Source organism: Lithobates pipiens, unplaced genomic scaffold (genome assembly GCF_037356315.1).
Source record: "Lithobates pipiens isolate NorthernLeopardFrog02 unplaced genomic scaffold, aLitPip1_a1.2 Scaffold_13, whole genome shotgun sequence".
Lineage (NCBI taxonomy): Eukaryota > Metazoa > Chordata > Amphibia > Anura > Ranidae > Lithobates > Lithobates pipiens.
The window spans coordinates 35,254,842-35,275,726 of record NW_027507718.1 but is presented as its reverse complement, the minus strand read 5'-3'; the positions used below and the strand labels follow the sequence as shown (position 1 = coordinate 35,275,726).

The 20,885-nt window shown below is 45.3% G+C and overlaps 1 protein-coding gene across 2 annotated transcripts in view; it reads right to left on the bottom strand.

The window, feature by feature from the left end:
* DMRT1 (doublesex and mab-3 related transcription factor 1) overlaps positions 1–20,885 on the bottom strand; it is a 206,362-nt gene that overhangs the window by 112,371 nt on the left and 73,106 nt on the right. For both annotated transcript variants that reach the window (XM_077475009.1, XM_077475008.1), the window contains one exon: positions 19,234–19,508. In XM_077475009.1, the coding sequence (XP_077331135.1) occupies positions 19,234–19,508 (275 nt within the window). The remainder of the gene's footprint in view (positions 1–19,233; positions 19,509–20,885) is intronic.

The window sequence follows — 20,885 nt, the reverse complement described above, 5'->3', positions numbered from 1 at the left end:
TTATCAGCATGTTATATTACTGAACCTATAGATTAAAGTGGTTGTAAACCCTTACAACACACTTTGACCTACAGGTAAGCTTAGATTAAGGCTTACCTGTAGGTCCAAGAAATATCTCCTAAACCTATACGGTTTAGGAGATATTTGCCCGAAGACAGGCACCGCTGTCTATGGCGCATGCGCCGTAGACAGCGGCGCGCAGGCGCACTGAGTGCGGCATCGTCAATGACAAAGATGCCGCGCGTGTCAGCTCCCGTGCGCATGCGCGGGAGTGACGTCATCGCAGCTTCGCCGAATGACAGCGGCGGAGCTGCGGGACCCCACCAAGAAGATGGATGCGCCGGACTACAGGGGACAGCGGTGACTTCGCTGGCTCCTGTGTCAGGTAAGTGACACATAATGGACTACTATGCGATGCATAGTAGTCCATTGTGCTTTGCCTTTGCAGGGAATGAAAGAGGAAGTAAACCCATCAGGGTTTACTTCCTCTTTAATATCATTCATTTCTTTTTTGACACAGATAAAAACATTGTTTATGTAATACCGTCCGCCGACCACCCGCAATCGCTCCACAGAGAGCCAGAACGGGGATCTATCAATGTACACAAACAAATCCCCATTCTGTCAGGGGAGTTCAGGGTGACTGTCTGTTCCTAGTGATTAGGAATAGTGATCTCTCTGTAGCCCCCAGTCAGTCCACTCCCCTCACAGTTAGAAAAACCTTTCAGAGAACACATTTAATCCCGTGATCGCCTCTTAGTGTTAACCCCTTCCCTGTCAGTGACATTTATACAGTAATCAGTGCTTTTTTATAGCACCGATCGCTGTATAAATGTCAATGGTCAGAAAAAAGTGTCCAATCTGTCCAATGTTGCCATTACTAGTAAAAAAATGAAAATGCCATAAATCTATTCTAGGGGTGCACCGAATGTTTTTTTTGGTGCCGAAACCAATACCGAAAATGAAAAATACACTAGGCCGAAAACCAATACCAAAAATGACCGATACCAAAAATGACTAGTTTAAAAAAATATTTTTTATATATTTTAAACAAAATGTATACATTTTTATATAACACATTGATAATAGTATTAGCAAAATTTCCATGCAGTGCACCTCTAGCAGATATGATGCAGGAGATCGTCAGAGACTGGGGAAATGGTACAGGAGATGGTCAAAGACTGCGGACATGGTACAGGAGGTGGTCAGAGACTTGGAACATGATACAGGAGATGGTCAGAGACTGGGGACATGATATAAGAGATCAATGCAGCCTCACCAGTGCCTGTCAGATGCAGCCAGCCAGTGCCCGTCATGCAGTCTGCGTGTGCCCCTCAGATGCAGCCTGCGTGCCCATAAGATGCAGCCCGCCTGTGCCCATAAGATGCTGCCCGGCTGTGCCTATAAGATGCAGCCTCACCTGTGCCCATCATGCAGCTTGCCAGTGCTCGCCATGCAGCTTGCCACTGCCTGTCATGCAGCTTGCCAGTGGCCATCATGTAGCCTGCCAGTGCCCGTCATGCAGCTTGCCAGTGCCCGTCATGTAGCCTACCAGTTCCCGAATCAGAGCGGTGATCTCTGTGTGTCATGGAGCTGCATTTGAATTGCCCAGGTCGCAGTAACGATGTCCCGCCTCCTGTAATCATGTGACACTGATTCAATGTCCCACCATTGGATCAGTGTGCCGTCTGTCACAGGAGGTGGGACATTGTTACTGCGGTCTGGGTAGTTAAGCTCCATGACACGGAGATCGCAGCCACACCAGAACGACACCCCTATACTGGGTGGCACCAGGGGTGATTTCTCTTTCAGCATTTTGCCAAAAAGGCAATTTTTGGCAGATAAGTTTTGGCGGCCGAAATTTCAGTGCATTCCTAATCTATTCCCTATTTTGTAGACTCTATAATTTTTGTGAAAACCAATCAATAAACGCTTATTGTGATTTTTTTTTTAACAAAAATATGTAGAAGAATACATATTGGCCTAAACTGATGAAAAAAAAGTTTTTTTTACATTTGGGGGGGATATTTATTATAGCAAAAAGTTAAAAATATTGGTTTTTTTTCCAAATTATCTGTCATTTTTTGTTTATAGAGCAAAAAAAATAAAAACCGCAGAGGTGATCAAATACCACCAAAAGAAAGCTCTATTTGTGGGGGACATCGCATGACCACGCAATTGTCAGTTAAAGCAAAGCAGTGCCGGTGTCTTGTCAAATAACGTCCTCCATCGGATAGTGTCCGCTGTGTACTGCGCATGCGCAGTACACAGCAACACAGATTCCGAAAATTGCAGAGGATGAACGGTGCCTGCGCCGTGAGTCCAGGTTCTATCCCCACTATCCAAGTGGACATAGAGTAGGATTAAAAAAGAGCCTAGCGCAGCGAGGCCAAGCCCGAAGCGTGGCGAGCAAAGCTCGCCCACGAGGGGCCCTCTAATATTCACAACCCTATGTCCGCTTGGATGGTGGGACTACCACCTCCACTCACGGCGCAGGCACCGTTCAGCTTCGGACATTTTCCGAAGCGTTGTCTGCTCCGTACTGCGCATGCGCAGTGCGGTCCAGACACTATTTGATAGCCGGACATTATACAGCAGAACACCGGATCACAAAAAATAGCCTGGTCATTAAAGGGGCAAGTCTTCTGGTCCTTAAGAGGTTAAGAAGGTCATTAAAAAATAGGACTTTTGTACTCACCATAAATCCTTTTTTGGAGTTCACTAATGCCGCGTACACACGTAGCCGACTATCCGACGGACTTAGTCTGGCGGACTTCCCGCCAGACTGTCCGTCGGACTTTCCGAACGAGCTACTTGCCCACACACGGCACTTTTTCAGCAGACTAATACGGCGTACTAAGTCCGCCGTACTATCCGCCCTACTTTTGAAATGAACGGACTCGCCCACACACGCGGAGGAAAGTCCGCTCATTTCAAGTGCATCTCCAGGTAGGCGGGGCCCGCGAAGGAGATGTCGCTGGCCCCGCCACCTGGTATGGACTTAAAGGGGAACCCCAACGCCGAAAAAAATCGGCGTGGGGGTCCCCCCAGGTCCACATCAGACACTTGTCCGAGCACGCTACCCGGCCGGCCAGGAAAGGGGGGGCGAGCGAGCGCCCCCCCCCCTGAGCCGTACCAGGCCGCGTGCCCTCAACATGGGGGGTGCCTTGGGGAAGGGGGGGCCGCGCGGCCCCCCCCACCCCAAAGCACCTTGTCCCCATGTTGATGAGGACAAGGACCCCGACAACCAACGGCCAGGGTTGTCGGGATCTGCGGGCAGGGGGCTTATCGGAATGCGGGAGCCCCTTTAATAAGGGGGCCCCCGGATCCCGGCCCCCCACCCTATGTGAATGAGTATGGGGTACAATGTACCCCTACCCATCCACCTGTAAAATAAAGTACAAAAAAACCCACAACACACAAGATAAAATAGTTAATTGCACAGCTCCGGTGGTCTTCCGTCTTCGGGGGTCTTCTCGCCGGACTCCTCCGCTATCTTCTTCTAGCTCTTTTGCTAGCGGAGGAGCCCGGCTTTCTTCCTCGCCGCCGTCCTTCTTCCGACTTCGGGGGTCTTGTCCCCCTCTTCGGTTCTTCTGCCGGGCCACCGCGCCTTCTTATAGCTCTTTTACAGGCGGTGGCCTGGTCTTCTGTCGCCGCCGCCTTCCGTTCTTCTTCTCCTTCTTCTTCTCCTGGAGATGTTGACTCGACCCTCTCTCCGGCCGCAATGCCAGGGACGCGCTGCACGGCGACTTATATAGGGACAAGGGGCGGGGTCATCGGTTGATGTCACATAGGTTGATGTCACATGGGTTGATGTCACATGGCGACAGTCCCAGCATCCTCCGGGACTGTGACATCGTAAGGGGGCGGGGTCACATGTGACATCAACCCATGTGACATCAACCGATGACCCCGCCCCTTGTCCCTATATAAGTCGCCGCGCAGCGTGTCCCTGGCATTGCGGCCGGAGAGAGCGTTGAGTCAACATCTCCAGGAGAAGACGGAGAAGAAGAACGGAAGTCGGCGGCGACAGAAGACCGGGCCACCGCCTGTAAAAGAGCTATAAGAAGGCACGGTGGCCTGGCAGAAGAACCGAAGAGGGGGACAAGACCCCCGAAGTCGGAAGAAGAGGCCGCGACGAGGAAGAAAGCCGGACTCCTCCGCTAGCAAAAGAGCTAGAAGAAGATAGCGGAGGAGTCCGGCGAGAAGACCCCCGAAGACGGAAGACCCCCGGAGCTGTGGAATAAACTATTTTATCTTGTGTGTTGTGTTTTTTTTTTGTACTTTATTTTACAGGTGAATGGGTAGGGCTACATTGTACCCCATACTCATTCACATAGGGTGGGGGGCCGGGATCCGGGGGCCCCCTTATAAAAGGGGGCTCCCGGATTCCGATATGCCCCCCGCCCGCAGACCCCGACAACCAACGGCCAGGATTGTCAGGAAGAGGCCCTTGTCCTCATCAACATGGGGACAAGGTGCTTTGGGGTGGGGGGGCCGCGCGCCCCCCTTCCCCAAGGCACCCCCCATGTTGAGAGCACGCGGCCTGGTACAGCTCGCTCGCCCCCCCCTTTCCTGGCCGGCCGGGTAGCGTGCTCGGACAAGGGTCTGATGTGGACCTGGGGGGACCCCCACATCGATTTTTTTTGGCGTTGGGGTTCCCCTTTAAGTCCATACCAGGTGGCGGGGCCAGCGACGTCTCCTTCGCGGGCCCCACCTACCTGGAGACCCGCTCGAATGAGCGGACTTTTCTCCGGGCGGGAAAAGTCCGTCCATTTCAAAAGTACGGCGGACCGGCATACACACGGCCGGATTGTCCGCCGAAATGCGAGTCTGGCGGGAAGATTGGAGTGCAAAACTACTTCCTAAGTCCGCCGTACTTTCGGGTCAAAAAAGTATGCCGGAGGCTACACACGGTGGGATTGTCCGGCGGACTTGAGTTTGCCGGACTTTTCCACCTGATTGTTTGATCGTGTGTACGCGGCATAAGGGACACAGGAAGTCTTTCGCCTTTGGGTTATACCTGCAGGATTGGACACTGGCAAAAATCTGTAGACCAGTCCTGAATAACCTCTTCTACTATCAGCAGTACCTAAGGCATGTTTATAAACACAGTAGGGTGGGACTTGTGTCTTTTTTTTATTTATTTTTTGTCTACTAAGGGATAAAGGAAGTCTTTAGGGTGTCCAAAAGCAGTCTGACTGGTGAGTAGCACAGCAAGAAAAATATTAACAGGCCCAAGAAAAAAATGAGAATTGGAGACTCAGCTCCTGCAGCTTTCAGTCACCTGAAGGACCATAGGCCTGGTAGAACTTTGAGAATATGTAAACAGTGGACCAGATGGCAGCCTTGCAAATCTGGGATGCCTAATAGTCAAAGAATCACTCTCAGATCATGTAGAGTGAGCATTGCTAGGCAAGACCACAAGCTTGGATGATGATCTAAATCATATTAAAATCAGAAAGAAAAAAGTATTGCGGAAGATGGGCTTTTAAATGGTAGTCCCCATGGTTAAGAGATATAGATATATAGATATATATATATATATATATATATATATATATATATATATATATATATATATATATATCATTATTATAAAAATAAAGTTTATTTATTAATATATATAGTGTCCATAAGAGAGAAACAAACAAAGGGGCAACTAAAGCCCACATATATTTAGAGAACATATCACACATATATCAAATATGGTATCACATGACTTGTACGGGCAGATCCTATACAAGTCATGTAATACCATATTTGATATACAGTATCTCACAAAAGTACACCCATCACATTTTTGTAAATATTTAGAAATTACACTTTGCTACAATGTAAAGTAGTGAGTGTACCGCTTGTATAACAGTGTAAATTTGCTGTCCCCTCAAAATAACTTAACACACAACCATTAAAGTAGTGAGTTTACAGCTTGTATAACAGTGTACATTTGCTGTTTTTTCAAAATAACTCAACTCAAAGCAAGGGCCTCTTCCCCACAACCCTGGCCAGTGGTTGTGGGGGTCTGCGGGCGGGGGGCTTATTGGAATCTGGAAGCCCCCAGATTCCCCCCCCCCTTGTGAATGAGTATGGGGTACATAGTATCTCTACTCATTCATCAAAAAGTGTAAAACGTAAATAAAAACACAACACAAGTTTTTGAATATGCCTTTGTTACTAAATCAAGAATAAAAAAAAGTCCCCCGGTGTAGATGCATCGTTAATCACGACGGCCGCCCCCACCACTGACCCAAAAAAAAGAAAAACCGGTCCAGACATCCTCCTGAACCATACCAGGCCACATGCCCTCAAAATGGGGGATGGGGGGGTGTCTGACAGCTCCGAAATAACTAAGGGGCATGCCCCTGGTCGATGACGTCACAGGACAGCAGGGGTCACCACACCCCTTAGTTATTAAAGAGCTGTCAGACACCCCCCCCCCATTTTGATGGCATGTGGTATGGTATGGTTCAGGAGGAGGGGGCTCACATTTTCCCCAAACCCCTCTTCCTGGTGTGTGTGCCAGGCTGCATGGTCAGATAAGGGCCTGGTATGGATTTTGGGGGGGGAGACCCCACACCATTTTTCTTCTTGAATTTTGGTCTGGGACTCCCCCTAAAATGCATACCAGACACAAAGGGCCTGATATGGCTTAGGGGGACCCCCGAGCTGTTTTTTTTTAAGAATTTTTAATTGCCAGACATTTTTTTTTTTACATTTAGGTGCCAGCATGTTTTTTTTATACATTCAGGAAACCCGCTGAAAGCTGATGAGTCATCCGTTCTTAAGAAAATGGCGGTCAACTTTCCGACCCACTCCTTAACAACCAGCTATTGAGGGATGACCCCCACGCTGCATCTGAGCAATATCACATGTACTACCACCAGCAAAACTCTGGTGATAAATATTGCATCTTTTTTTTTAGTTTCTGTTCCATTTGTGAATTAGACTTACCACATGTTTTTTTGCAATATTTGCCAGCACATTTTTCATTTTGCGTTAAATACCACATAATCATTTTTTTGTGTGTGAATTGGACTTTTTTTACTGCATGCGATAATTTATGAAAATGAGTCACACTGTGTTATCGCATGCGGTAGTCTTTAGTGAATTGACCCGGAACTCTCTATATATATATATAATACAAATTGTCTGTGTCAGCAAACAAAAATCTTCAAGTTGTCTTCCGTAAAGTGTTTCATAAAGAATTTTATTCAATTCTCACCAGAAAGTTAGACCCTATATGCCAATGGGTCAAAATAAGCTTGTGAAATAATGAAAACATCACTAGATGTCGCACTTCTCCCTCGATGACTGAAGTTTTCAAGATTCTTTACTTCTCATTTACTTCAAAAGTGCAAAAAAACAAACATAAAAAATACTCAGTGTAGTAATATATAGATAAACCAATAAAAACACCCATAATTGTGCTAAAATGTTCAAGTGCGATCTTAAAATCACCAATGTGATGCTCAATCTTCCTATCCACCACTGTGTGCACCCCATGCAATGGATTCTCACCAGATAAGACAACCTATTTGGTCAGATCCAGTGTGCCCATAAAATCTTTTTTGGTCTTTAGATCCACAAACCTTAGAATTACACTTTTTTTCTCTAAAAACCTGGGCTTTAATAGCTACACTGGTGAAGCCAGCAACCATGAAGCTGAATGGTAATGCAGGGAACTGGAAGGGAACTGCCAGTAGTCTTACCAGGTCGCTGTAACACATTTGCCTGGGTCATTCCAGATCACTGGACGTTTTATGGGAGTGAAAGGCATAGATCAGGACGTACTTATCCCACAGAGACAACAGAGCATCTACTGCTTTAGCTATCTGTACATGGAAACAAACCTATCAATTTTGTTGCTGAACCTCGAGGCCATTCACATCTGTTGTCCCCTACCTGGGACACAGGTCCTAATAATTCTTCAGATGTGGGGACCACTCCCCCTGGGTCCAGGTGCTGTTGGCTGAGGAAGTCTGCCTATCAATCATCAATGCCTGGAATGTACAAGGTGGGAACATGGCATTCTGCTCAGGACAGGATCCAATCTACCTCCCTTGCCACAGTGAGATTTCTTGTTCTTTCTTGATGGTTGATGCACTGTATGCCACTGCATGGTGTTGTTCAAGTGAATGTGGGGGGGTTCAAAGCTGCAGAGACACCAAATAGCTCAAAGTTTCAAGGTGTTGATTGAGATATGAGACTACTCCAATGACCAAGTCTTCTGCACTGACAGGGTGCCCAGAACTCCTACCTGGCATCATGGGCTGGCATACATAGTGAGGATCTTTTAGAAGACAGGAGCCATAAAGCAGAAACAACCTGGCCCTCATTGCCAAACTAACTGGTCTATCCAGGGACTTGATTGACGTGTCCCATTATGACAGACTGTTGCATTCTAGAGGTCTGCAGGGAAACTGTGCAAATGGGACTGCCTTGAAGGAGGCTATCATCAGGGCCAAGACTGTCATGCAAAAGAGGAGTCAGATGACTTCTGGGCTGAAGAGCTCACATCTTAGATTGAGTGTTTGATGTTTCTTCTGTGGAAGAAACACTTTCATCTGAGCTGCGTCCAGACCTAAATCCAGATACTTCAAATTGCAAGTTGGTTCCAGGGTCAATTTCTGAGGGTAAAGATCCCTCCAAATTCAACAAAGAGTGCGGTAGAACTAATACCGGGGCCAAGAGGCAGGACTACAAACTCGTGTCATAGAGGTCCCACAGAAAAGCATGGGAAATGTTGATGCACTGGAAAAATGAGAATATGCAGGTATGCCACTTTGATGTCTGTAGAAGCCAGCAGGTCTCTGTGGGATGTCCCAAAGCAGTGCCTCAATGAGAGGAGGAAAAACATAAAGAAAACATGCAACCACCCGAGAACCTCCCAGAAGGGGAAACAAAAACCCTCAAACAGCTGCCTGCAAAACGTTGCTTTCTAAACACGCATCCGAAGATGCCAATCCATCAACTTTGTAAAAAAATTGTAAAGGTGTGTGCAGACAACAAGGTAGCCACCTTGCAAACTTGAGACACCGATGCCTGATGTCAGAATGCCCAGGAGGCACTCAGGGCCAGATTAAGAACATCATGGGCCTGGTGCTGAGGATTTTGGTGGGGCCTTTTATAAACAATAAATAAATAAAAATGCAAACTATTTTTTGTTATAACAAATTAAATTAAAGCGAGAGAGGGAGGATGAGAGTAAGAAAGAGAGAGAGAAGGGGGATGAAAGAGGTGTGAGGGGTAAGGGAGGGAGGATGAGAGAGAAAGGGGGGGATGAGAGAAAGAGGATGCACATAAGCATGTGTGGGAATGACATCAACGCAGCCTGGCCAAGGCAAGTGACCGAATACACAGAACCCAGAAGGAAGACCGGGTGAAGATGGAAGTGCCTGGGCCCTGCCGGATTGATCACAGCACAGCACTGGAGGGCTCAGTCTGAAAATTTAAGTGTACCCTAATGTGCTAATATGCTGGGCATACTTTTACATTATGGCATAACCTACCCTAGTGCCCCTAAAAAGTAGTAATGTTAGAAAAGTTTACTACCGCTTTGAGCAATATGTACAGGAGTGTGGAGGGTATAACAGTGGGCACTATGTACAGGAGAGGAGTGTGGAGGGTATAACAGCGGGCACTATGTATAGGAGAGAAGTGTGGAGGGTATGACAGTGGGAACTATGTATAGGAGAGAAGTGTGGAGGGTATGACAGTGGGCACTATGTATAGGAGAGGAGTATGGAGGGTATGACAGTGAGTAGTATGTACAGGAGAGGAGTGTGGAGGGTATGACAGTGGGCACTATGTATAGGAGAGAAGTGTTGGAGGTATGACAGTGGGCACTATGTATAGGAGAGGAGTGTGGAGGGTATGACAGTGAGTAGTATGTACAGGAGAGAAGTGTGGAGGGTATGACAGTGGGAACTATGTATAGGAGAGAAGTGTGGAGGGTATGACAGTGGGCACTATGTATAGGAGAGGAGTATGGAGGGTATGACAGTGAGTAGTATGTACAGGAGAGGAGTGTGGAGGGTATGACAGTGGGCACTATGTATAGGAGAGAAGTGTTGGAGGTATGACAGTGGGCACTATGTATAGGAGAGGAGTATGGAGGGTATGACAGTGAGTAGTATGTACAGGAGAGGAGTGTGGAGGGTATGACAATGGGCACTATGTATAGGAGAGAAGTGTTGGAGGTATGACAGTGGGCACTATGTATAGGAGAGGAGTGTGGAGGGTATGACAGTGAGTAGTATGTACAGGAGAGGAGTGTGGAGGGTATGACGGTGGGCACTATGTATAGGAGAGGAGTGTGGAGGGTATGACAGTGGGCACTATGTACAGGAGAGAAGTGTATGACAGCGGGCACTATATACAGGAGAGGAGTGTGTAGGATATGACAGCGGGTGTTATGTACAGGAGAGAAATGTGGAGAGTATGACAGTGGGCACTATGTATAGGAGAGAAGTGTGGAGAGTATGACAGTGGGCACTATGTACAGGAGAGGAGGATGAAGTAATATGGGAAGGAAAAATGTAAAGGTTTGTGGAAGGATGTTTAGGGACTGTGTAATTAAGCAGAGACCAGCCATAGTCGATCTAAGTATGGGCTAGCTGGTTTTACACAAGTCAACCTATTAACCAACTTGAGTACAACCAGCCTGTCAGGTTTTCCCCAAAACAATCAGTGCTGCCAGCTATAGTTAGCAACACTAATCATTGTATTCACTGGCAGAACACAATAACACTGCGGGAGTGATTGCCCCATTCACAGGTCAGCAGGTTAGAGGGTGTGTGGGGACAGGCTGGGGAGAGATACTAGTCAGTCCCTGGGTAGGCACTGGTTAGTATCAGAGCCAGATACACACAGGTTACATACGCTATGATCGTTAGAGCGAGAGCAATAATTCTAGCACTAGACCTCCTCTGTAACTCTAAACATGTAACCTGTAAAAAAATTAAAAGCATCGCATAGTACACAACAAAAAATTGTGCTAAATTTAGTGTTTTTTTTTATGAATGAAATAGTTTCTTTCCAAAAAAAAGTTAGAAAAATTGCTGCACAAATATGGTGTAACATAAAAAGTTGCAAAGACCACCATTTTATTCCATAGGGTGTCTGCTAAAACAATATATAATGCTTGAGGGTTCTGAGTAATTTTCTAGCATAAAAAAATGATGATTTTTACATGTAGGAGAGAAGTGTCAGAATGGGCCTGGGTGGCAAGGGGTTAATTATCATAAGTAATATACAAATAATTATTATAAGCACTGTGAGTTCATCCTCTCAGTCTGCTGCAGAGTGTTCCAGCTTGTATTTAAACTGGTTGCTCTGTATGTAGCTTCTTACAGGCTGCACAAGCAGCCCTGTATCTCCGGAACCATAAATGATAGCAGCCCCATATTTTAACCAGTGCTGGAGTGGGTCTTTAGCTACCTACTCAAATGTTGGGTCTCTGTGACTCCTGATTGCCGAGCTACAATCCTCAAAGTATTTTTTTTTTTAATTATTATTATTTTTTGGGCAAATGGGCCTATCTTGAGAAAGGGGCCTGGAGCTGCAGCTCCAATAGCCCCTATGTTAATCCGGTCCTGGCTCAGGCACTAATCACTAGAGGTCGACCGATATATCGGCCGATATTTGCCGTTTTTTAAATAATCGGCATCGGCCGATTCTGCTGATAAAAAGCCGATTCTACAGCGGGACTTTGAAATGACTTCTGTAAGAAGTCAGTGTGAGTTGCTGAGTCGTCATAGCAACACTTTCCTCCTCTCTGGGCAGACTGCCAAGAAAATAACTAAATGTTACAATGTTTACACTGAATGAATGAAGTCATCTCTGTGTAGAAGTTCTCAGTTTAACCATTTAAATACTTTTCTTACACTTGTTGCTTACAAGTAAAAATCCTGTATTTTCTGCCAGAAAATCACTTAGACCCCCAAAAATTATATATATTTTTTTTTAGCAGAGATCCTAGGGAATAAAATAGCGGTTGTTGCAATATTTTATGTCACACGGCATTTGCACAGAGGTCTTTCAAATGCATTTTTTTGGGAAAAAAATACACCATTTAAAAAATAAAAATAAAATAAAAACAGTAAAGTTAGTCCATTTTTTTTTTTTTTTGTCCAAAAGTTTTGACTACCCGTTTTTATTTAATATATAGGTTTTTTTTTTTTTTTTTAATCTAGATCATACATACAAGTAAACTGATTGGAGGTTTGTTTTGTTTAATAAATGTTTAAGTGTAAGAAATTTTCTGTATCACTAATGAAGGCTGCTTTCACACTGGAGCGGGCAGGCGTTGATGGTAAAACGCAAGTTTTAGCGGCGCTTTACCATCATTTTAGCGGTGCTATTTGGCTGCTAGTGGGGCACATATAACCCAGCTAGCGGCCAAGGAAGAGGTTAAATGCGCCCATGAAGAACCGCTTCGGCAGTGGTGCCCATTCATATCAATGGGCAGGAGTGGTGGAGGAGCGGTATACACCACTCCAAACGTGCTGCTTGGAGGACTTTTTTTTTTAAGATCCTGCCAGCGCATCGCCTCAGTGTGAAAGCACTCTGTCTTTCACACAGACTGCAGGGGAGCCATTTTGCAGGCACTTTACAGGCGCTATTTTTAGCCCAAAAGCGCCTTAAAAAACGCCCCAGTGGGAAAGGTGTGTTAGATCAAGGGGGATTAAAAATAAATAAATAAAATAAAATCGGCCTAACATATCGGCCCAAAAAAATCGGCATTATATATCGGCTATCGGCCACCATGATTTCTAAATATCGGCATCGGCATCGGCCAGAGAAAAACCCATATCGGTCGACCTCTACTAATCACCCTAACAGAGTGTGCTGTACATAGGAAGGGAAGTACCCCACCCTTAATGGCACAAGCCTGAACAACTGTCTGCCTATTCCAAGAAGAAATAGTGACAGAGGAGGCTGCTAGGCCCCTGGAATGGGCTGTCCACAACCATAAAAAAAAGGGGGAATCTGACCTTCAAAAAGGAAACTGTAGCAGACAGGTACACATAAACCGCCCAGACCACATACAAGGAGTGCAGCACAACCTCCTTAGGATGCGAAGGGCGCAGACACAGGGAAGGCAGGATAAGGTCCTCATTTGGGTAAAAGTTGAGGGACATGGACAGAGGACCGCCATACCCCTGTGTTAGACCAAACAGGGAGACTTACGGGACAAGACCACCAGCTCCAACACAAGACATGCTGAAATGATAGCAACTAAAAGGGCGACTTTCTGAGAGAGCATACGTAGGGGTATATATCTAATATTCTCAGAGGGAGGCTTCTGAAGGACAAAAAAGAACCAGGTTCAGGTCCCAGAATGACAAAAGAGAACCCAAAAGGGGGTAGGTGGACAAATGCATAACCGCTTGGATGAAGAAGGAATTAAGGAGTGCATAGCTAAGGACATTAAAAGAAAATCGCAAAGGGAAGAAACCTGGCCCTTAATGGCACTTGAGATAAGTTTTAAAACAATGCCCCATTGGAGAAAGGCCAAAACCCAAACCACGAGAAAGGGTGTGGATGCAAACAAGTACTGTAGACTTGCACCACAAGATGTAAACCTTCCAAGGTGATAAATTCCCCGAGAGGTTGATTTACGTGCTTTTAACATGGTAGGAATCACTGAGCTTGAAAACCCAGTCTAAGAATCTGGTTCCCAATAGCCAGGCCGTCAAAGCTAGTGGCGTTAAAGCAGGGTGAAAGATCGGTCCCTTGGACTGAAGATCTGTCTGGGCACGTCCGCGACCAGCCGCACCATGTTGGTGTACCAGGATCAACTACGCTGATCGGAAGGCACCAGAATAACTGGAATCCCTTCTGCCTCTATCCTGCAGGAGACAACGAAAAAACTTGAGAGGAGGAAACACATAAATGAGAGGATACTGGCTCCACGGCACCAAGAGAGCGTCCATCGCATCTGCCAAGGGGATCCCTCTGTCAGGGCTGGGCTCTCAGTCCTTCCTTCTCTGTGCTCAGGTTGCTCAGCTGTCGATTAATTACCAGAACTCATCGTTCCACAGTGGCTTACCTGTTGATCATCTCTTGCTCGTTAGTCAAGCCCACAGCCAGCCCCTCCTGGAACTGCCTGGTTAATTTCATCAACTGCCTTCGCCTTGGTGAAACATATCTAGAGACTCTCTGCTGTGTTCCTGTTGAAGACTTGCCTGGCTAATGTCCCTTCTCGTTCCTGATCTTGTCTGCTGCCTCTGACTACGCTGACCTTTGGCTCCCCAATTTCCGGGCTTTTTCTGACTACCGAACCCTGGCTATGTTTTGACTACTTTTACCCGTACCATTTTATTAAAAGGTGTGATTTTTACTGCATTTTCTGTCTCTGTCTGTTTCATGGTTACTGATAGTAGGCAAAGGCCATGAATTCAGAAGGTGCAGGCAATCCACCTAGTGGTAATATTTTTTCCAGGTAGAATGAGCAGGATGAGAAGGTAGAATGAGCAGGATCACTGCATGGATCAGTTTGCCATAGCATTATAGACGCTCCTGATTTGCACTGCTCACCTGGCTGTCTCTCTGCAGATGGGAGGGCCTTTAAGAGGAGGGAGAGATTGTGCCTTTATTGTAGCCAGGCAGGTCACTTTTTGAAGTCTTGTCCTACCCATCCGGGAAAAGCCAGCACCTTGAGGGCCTGTAGCAAACAGACCTTAGGTGTCGTTGTTATGTCCCCAGTTATCCAGGATAAGCCCCTGGTTCCGGTTATCCTTTCTTGGTCTGAGTCATCTATCGACTCTGGGGCTGCAGGCCTGTTCATAGATGGTGCCTCTGTGTCTAAGCACTCAATTTCATTGCGGTTTCGTGCCACTCCACTTGCCATTGAGGCTATTGATGTGAGACCTCTACAGCCTGCCCATGTAACTCATGAGACTGCTCCGTTGACCGTGGCCATAGGGGCTCTTCCCCATGAGATAATCCAGTTCCAAATCATTTCCTCTCCTCATTATCCAGTGGTTTGATTGGTTTTACGCTGAGGTTCTTTTCTGGATGCCACAATGCAGTAAGACAGGTTTTTGGAAAGTGGCTAAGGTCTTATGAACCTCTTCCATCTCCTCCTTGCCTCCACCAAAAAATGGAACTTCCGCTGATCGGATTCCTCCCTCCCTCCGGTGTCACATTTGGCACCTTTCAGGGGGGAGGGAGGAGCATATACCTGTATAATCCAGGTATTTGCTCCCACTTCCAGGCATAGATCACTGCAGGCTCTGCGGTTATCTACGCCACATCCGGCCCCTTACTCCACCCCCCGCTGTCCCAGAAGACAGCAGGGACCAGTGAAGATGCGCAGCGCAACACGCACATGCGCAGTAGGGAATCAGGCTGGGAAGCCGCAAGGCTTCACTTCCTGATTCCCTTACCGAAGATGGCGGCGCCTCCACCTGAGGAACAGATCAGCTTCGGGTGAGGACATCGCGGGCGCCCTGGACAGGTAAGTGTCCATATCTTAAAAGTCTGCAACTGCAGTATTTGTAGCTGCTGACTAAAAAAAAAAAAAAAAAAAAACTTTCAGCAGAACTCCACTTTAATTAAAGAACTCATATCCATCCAGCAGTTTTCATATCTGAGCACTTTTTTTGTCATTTCTATGTTGACGGTGAAGGAATTCTTCTCTGCCATCAAGAAGCCACTATCAATTTATATTGTGGACTTTATCACTTTTTTATGTTTTTATTATTAACCACTTGCCGACTGCCGCACGCCAATGTACGTTCCTACTTTGGGGACGGATATCGTTGTTATGGCAGCAGCTAGCTGCCATAACCCCAGTATTCCTGTGTTCGGCCGGCTACAAGATAAAAGTGGTCTCTGCAGCGGATTTGCCGCAAGATCACTTTTATCGGTGGCGGGAGATGGGACTCCCCCCTCCCGCTGCTTACTGGAGCCATCGGCAGAGGCGATCGCATCTGTCTCCTCGCTAGGTATGGAGACAAGTGAGGTCCCACCCATCTCCATACCATAGCAGGGCAGAAGCGACATCAAAACGTCACTTCCGCCCATACTTCTTAAAGGCACATTTTTTTGATGTAATTTTTTCAAAATAATAATTATTATTTATTTTTTTGCATTTAAGTCCAAATATGAGATCTGAGGTCTTTTTGACCCCAGATCTCATATTTAAGAGGTCCTGTCATGCTTTTTTCTATTACAGGGGATGTTTACATTCCTTGTAATAGGAATAAAAGTGACACATTTTTTTTTTAAACAATGTAAAAATAAAAAGTAAAATAAATAAGAAAAAATATTTTTTTTAACGTGCCCTGTCCCGAGCTCGCGTGCAGAAGCAAATGCATATTTGAGTAGTGCCCGCATATGAAAACGGTGTTCAAACATGTGAGGTATTGCTGCGATTGGTAGAGTGAGAGCAATAATTCTAGCCCTATATCTCCTCTGTAACACAAAAAATGCAACCGGTAGAATTTTTTCAATGCTGCCTATGGAGATTTTTAAGGATAAAAGTTTGTCGCCATTCCACTAGCAGGCGCAATTTTGAAGCGTGACATGTTGGGTATAAATTTACTCGGCGTAACATTATCTTTCACAATATAAAAAAATTGGGCTAACTTTACTTTTGTCTTATTTTTTAATTCAAAAAAGTGTATTTTTTTTTTTTAAGTGCGCTTCTAAGACCGCTGCGCAAATACGGTGTGACAGAAAGTATTGCAAAGACCTCCATATTATTCTCTAGGGTGTTTTTAACTTGTAAACACTGAGTCTGAAAAAGAGGCCCAGTCCTTAAGTGGTTAATTATCTCACATATATATTGTACACTTTAGATTGGAATTGATTTATCTATGTCCTATAGCACTTTTTAGGCAGGTAGTAGTTACCTAATTTGCGCATGTCATTTTATTCCATGTTATATGGCCTTTAAGATAAGGCACATATTATTAGTTACACAGCTTCCCCTATCACCCATCTTCATTTCATCAATTGCCTTCGCCTTGGTCAAACATATCTAGAGACTCTCTGCTGTTGGAAGACTTGCCTGACTGATGTCTCTTTTGGTTCCTGATCCTGTCTGCTGCCTCTGACTATGCTGATCTCTGGCTCCCCACTTTCCTGGCTTGTTCTGACTACCCGATTTGGCTACCGAACCCTGGCTATGTTTTGACTACGTTTACCAGCTGTACCATTTTTACCATTTTATTAAAAGGTGTAATTTTTACTGCATTTTCTGTCTCCGTCTGTTTCAAAGTTCCTGACACCCTCGAACTAGAAATTTTCCTGTTGAGATGGGACACTAGAAGATCTACGCCTGGGGTGCCCCACCGCGGACAAATTTTATTAAACACATCTGGGTGCAGAGATCACTCCTCCTGATCCAGTGTCTGACAACTGAGGTAGTCCACCTGGCATTTTTCTATGCCTGGAATGTACAAATGCGTGAGGCCTCCAGCGGCGCTGCCAAACTCCTCAAGAACTCCCACAAAGAAGCTCCAATTGCAGCTCCAAACATAGGCTGTTTGGCTGGAGTTCCATGAAATTGATCAGTAGCCGAGACTTCTCTGGCATTAAACGGCCCTGGGCCAACCTTGACTCCAGGGTTCCCCCAGCAGGACAGAATGGGGTCCGTCATGACCACTGTCCAATGGAAAGTGAAGAATGACTTCCGGGCCCTAAGAGACAGGAGCCATCAGAGGCGAAAGCCCCTGGCCAACCAACCCAAATCTGGTTGTCCAAGAATGCTGGAGACTTTTCCCACTTGGACAAGATCTTCTTTCTTCTACTGGACCTTTGTGTGGAACTGTTCATATGGGACCACCTTGAAGGTGGACACCATGAGGCCCAGAACATGCATGCAAAAATGCATACCAGACCCCCATATTTATTGTTCATCTTTTTAGACAGTGCCAATGGTTGTAATGGTGCGCCATAACAAACAATGACTGTGTGGCCACCAGTGTCCTAGCAACCAATTATATCATCAGTTGCTAGGATGCAGGTGGCTGGTTGACAACATTCTAGGAACCAATGGAGGGAGGGGGGCGGATGCATGAGGGTGAGCAGGAAACTGTCAGATTTAGTAGTGGTAGTAATACCACCACTAAATGTATGATTTCTAGCAGCCAACTGTAGATTTGCTTTGGCAGGCAAGTGAACGGACTATTGAGTTTTACTGTTAGACACACGGCCAGAACTTGAATTTCATCCTTACTATTGATTGGCTGCTCAGAAGGCACTGCATTATGGGATGATGTGGGCATTACTTACCTAACATACAATCCAGGTTTAGTATGGTTGCAAGTCCATGTAAACTTTGTCATCAACATAGAACTACTGTATATTAAGGGAGAGCCAATGGTTAGTAAGCCCCTCTTCATCTGCACTCACTGCTGATTCACTGCTGCACTGTTAGGTAAGTACTGGAGGCTTTTTCTTTTGTTTAATAGTATTAAGAACAGTATTATGCATTTTCTAGTATTAACCTCCCTAGCGGTGATCCCGAGTCTGGCTCGGGTTGGGATTTAGTTCCACGAGCGGTAACCCCGAGCCAGACTCAGGATCGCATCACTGGATACAGAGAGGACACAGGGAGAGTTACTTACCCTGTCCCCTGGATCCAGCAATGTCCTCCACACTGTGTGATCGAGCTGTCCTCCGCTCGATTCCCACAGTGCCCGAATCCTGCCGATCTCCGCTCCCTGCGACGTTACGGCGCCAAATTCAAAAAAGTAAAAAAAGACACAAAACACACACAGTACTGTAATCTTACAGATTACAGTACTGTATAAAAACATTACACATCCCCTTTGTCCCTAGTGTTCTGTGCAGTGCCCTGCATGCACTTTTATATTATAAATACTGTTTTTTCTGCCTGAAATTTGGAGATTGTCCATAGCAACCAGAAAATGTCCCTTTTTCAGTGTTTTAGGATTTGATTACATTATTAAATCATTTTTATTATTTATTATATTATAAACTTTATCATACCCGGGATGCCTGCTAGACTCTGGTTTGAACAGATTTAAGAGAGTTATTCCTAAGAATTACAGGACTACAATATAAAACGCCAAATTTCCATGCAAAATAATTGTACCGCTTTCAGCACCTAAAACCAGAACTAATCATCCCGCCAGGGAGGTTAAGAACAGCACAGTAGGCTCTGAAAGACCCAGGTCCACCCCATTCTTTGTGTATACTTTAAATGTTTAAAATTAATGACAGGTACACTTCAATACATTATAATTTCTTTACCTGCCATTGGTTTCCAGCTTGTCCTGGAACATAAGCAGCCGCAAAGTTTCTCATACTATTCTTCGCTGAGGATCCACCTATGTCACTAGCACCAGATGGTTCACCACTCATGGCCATTTGGTAAGAAGAATAATTGTAGAGGTTGTTGTAATATGGATACAGGGAAGGTTGGTAAAAGTTGCCATAATAAGCTGGGTCAACCATGAAGTCAGATGTGCTCTCCATGTGCCCCCTGCTGGGGATAGATGGCATATCCGGAAAATGCATTTTGCTCTCTGCAGAAAATAAAACATATCAAAACAGTTAACAAGGCTTTAAGGTTAAGATTACATTCACATGGTCTTAACACGGCTGTAAACATTTTTACTGATCATTAGGACGAGGAACAAAAGTTCCTGCATAAATGACCAGATTATAGATCAGTTTTTAATGCAAAAAGAAATAGTTTTCTTCAATTGCATAGGTATATAAGCATGTTCTCAGACACAAAGTTTTGGATTGTATGTTATGGATCTGAAAGCACTGCATGTTTTTGAATGTGTGAATGTCTCCATTGGAAATAAAGCAGCTGCATTCAGATATGAAAATAAAAAAAGGGTTTTAAACTTTTTTTTTTTTTTTTTTTTTACTGCTGTGTGAATAAGGTCTAAGTTTCTTAGAACACTTCAAACATGCAACACAATAAAGTAATAAAGTAATAATAATCATAACTAACACGTCACACAAAGCCAAACTATCTGCATTTATCTTATGGAAACATATGTAAAAATGTCTGAAAAGCTCCCCAGTGTGAAAGGGGTTAAAAGGTGGGGTGGGGAGGAGGTAGCCATGGTAAACATGCTGCTTTGCTACACAGAATACAGAGACGGCCACTCTGCCTAACTTGATAACCAGCATATACTTGGTATTAATAACCTCCAGTTTCACTATTTACCAACTAGAGGTAAAATTTTAAATTTTACAAAGTAGCGCTATTAAGAACTACCTGAATCTTCTACAAGTATCAGCAAAGCTACTGAAAAGAATGGCAGGGATTTTTTTATTCTGATACAGCCCATTTTTAAGGGCCATAGTGCCAGAAAAGGTATGCTTTTTTATTTTAACTACTTCCCACCCGGCCAATGTACATATACGGCCGTGTGGGAGCCGCCTCCTTCTGACTGAATGTCCTTCAGAAGGAGGGGGATCACGCGTGCGCTTGCCCGCACAGCGGCACGATCCCGATGCGCTCGTGTCACCCGGACGGCTCTGTGATTGGCCCTCCTGATCACATGACGGCCGTGTTCAATCACAGCCGTCATGTGATCAAAACAAAAAGCCGGTTGCTAGGCAATCGGCTCTCCTCTCCTCACACGGAAGTCGTCGCTGAGGAGAGGAGAGCAGATCGCTGCAGCCGGCTGGTGATCAGTGAGTATGAGCTGTTTTTACAGCTTTTTACTCACTGATCACTAGTCTAGTGTAAACACACATGTCCCCACACATGTCCCCAAAACACACATGTCCCCACACATTTCCCCAAATAAAAAAACATATGTCCCACTAAAATCACATGTCCCAATGATTATCTGCACACATATGTACATGATCATTTGCGTAAATATGTCTGTGATCACACAAACCAATTATTATACACTTAACGGAATTTTTTTTAC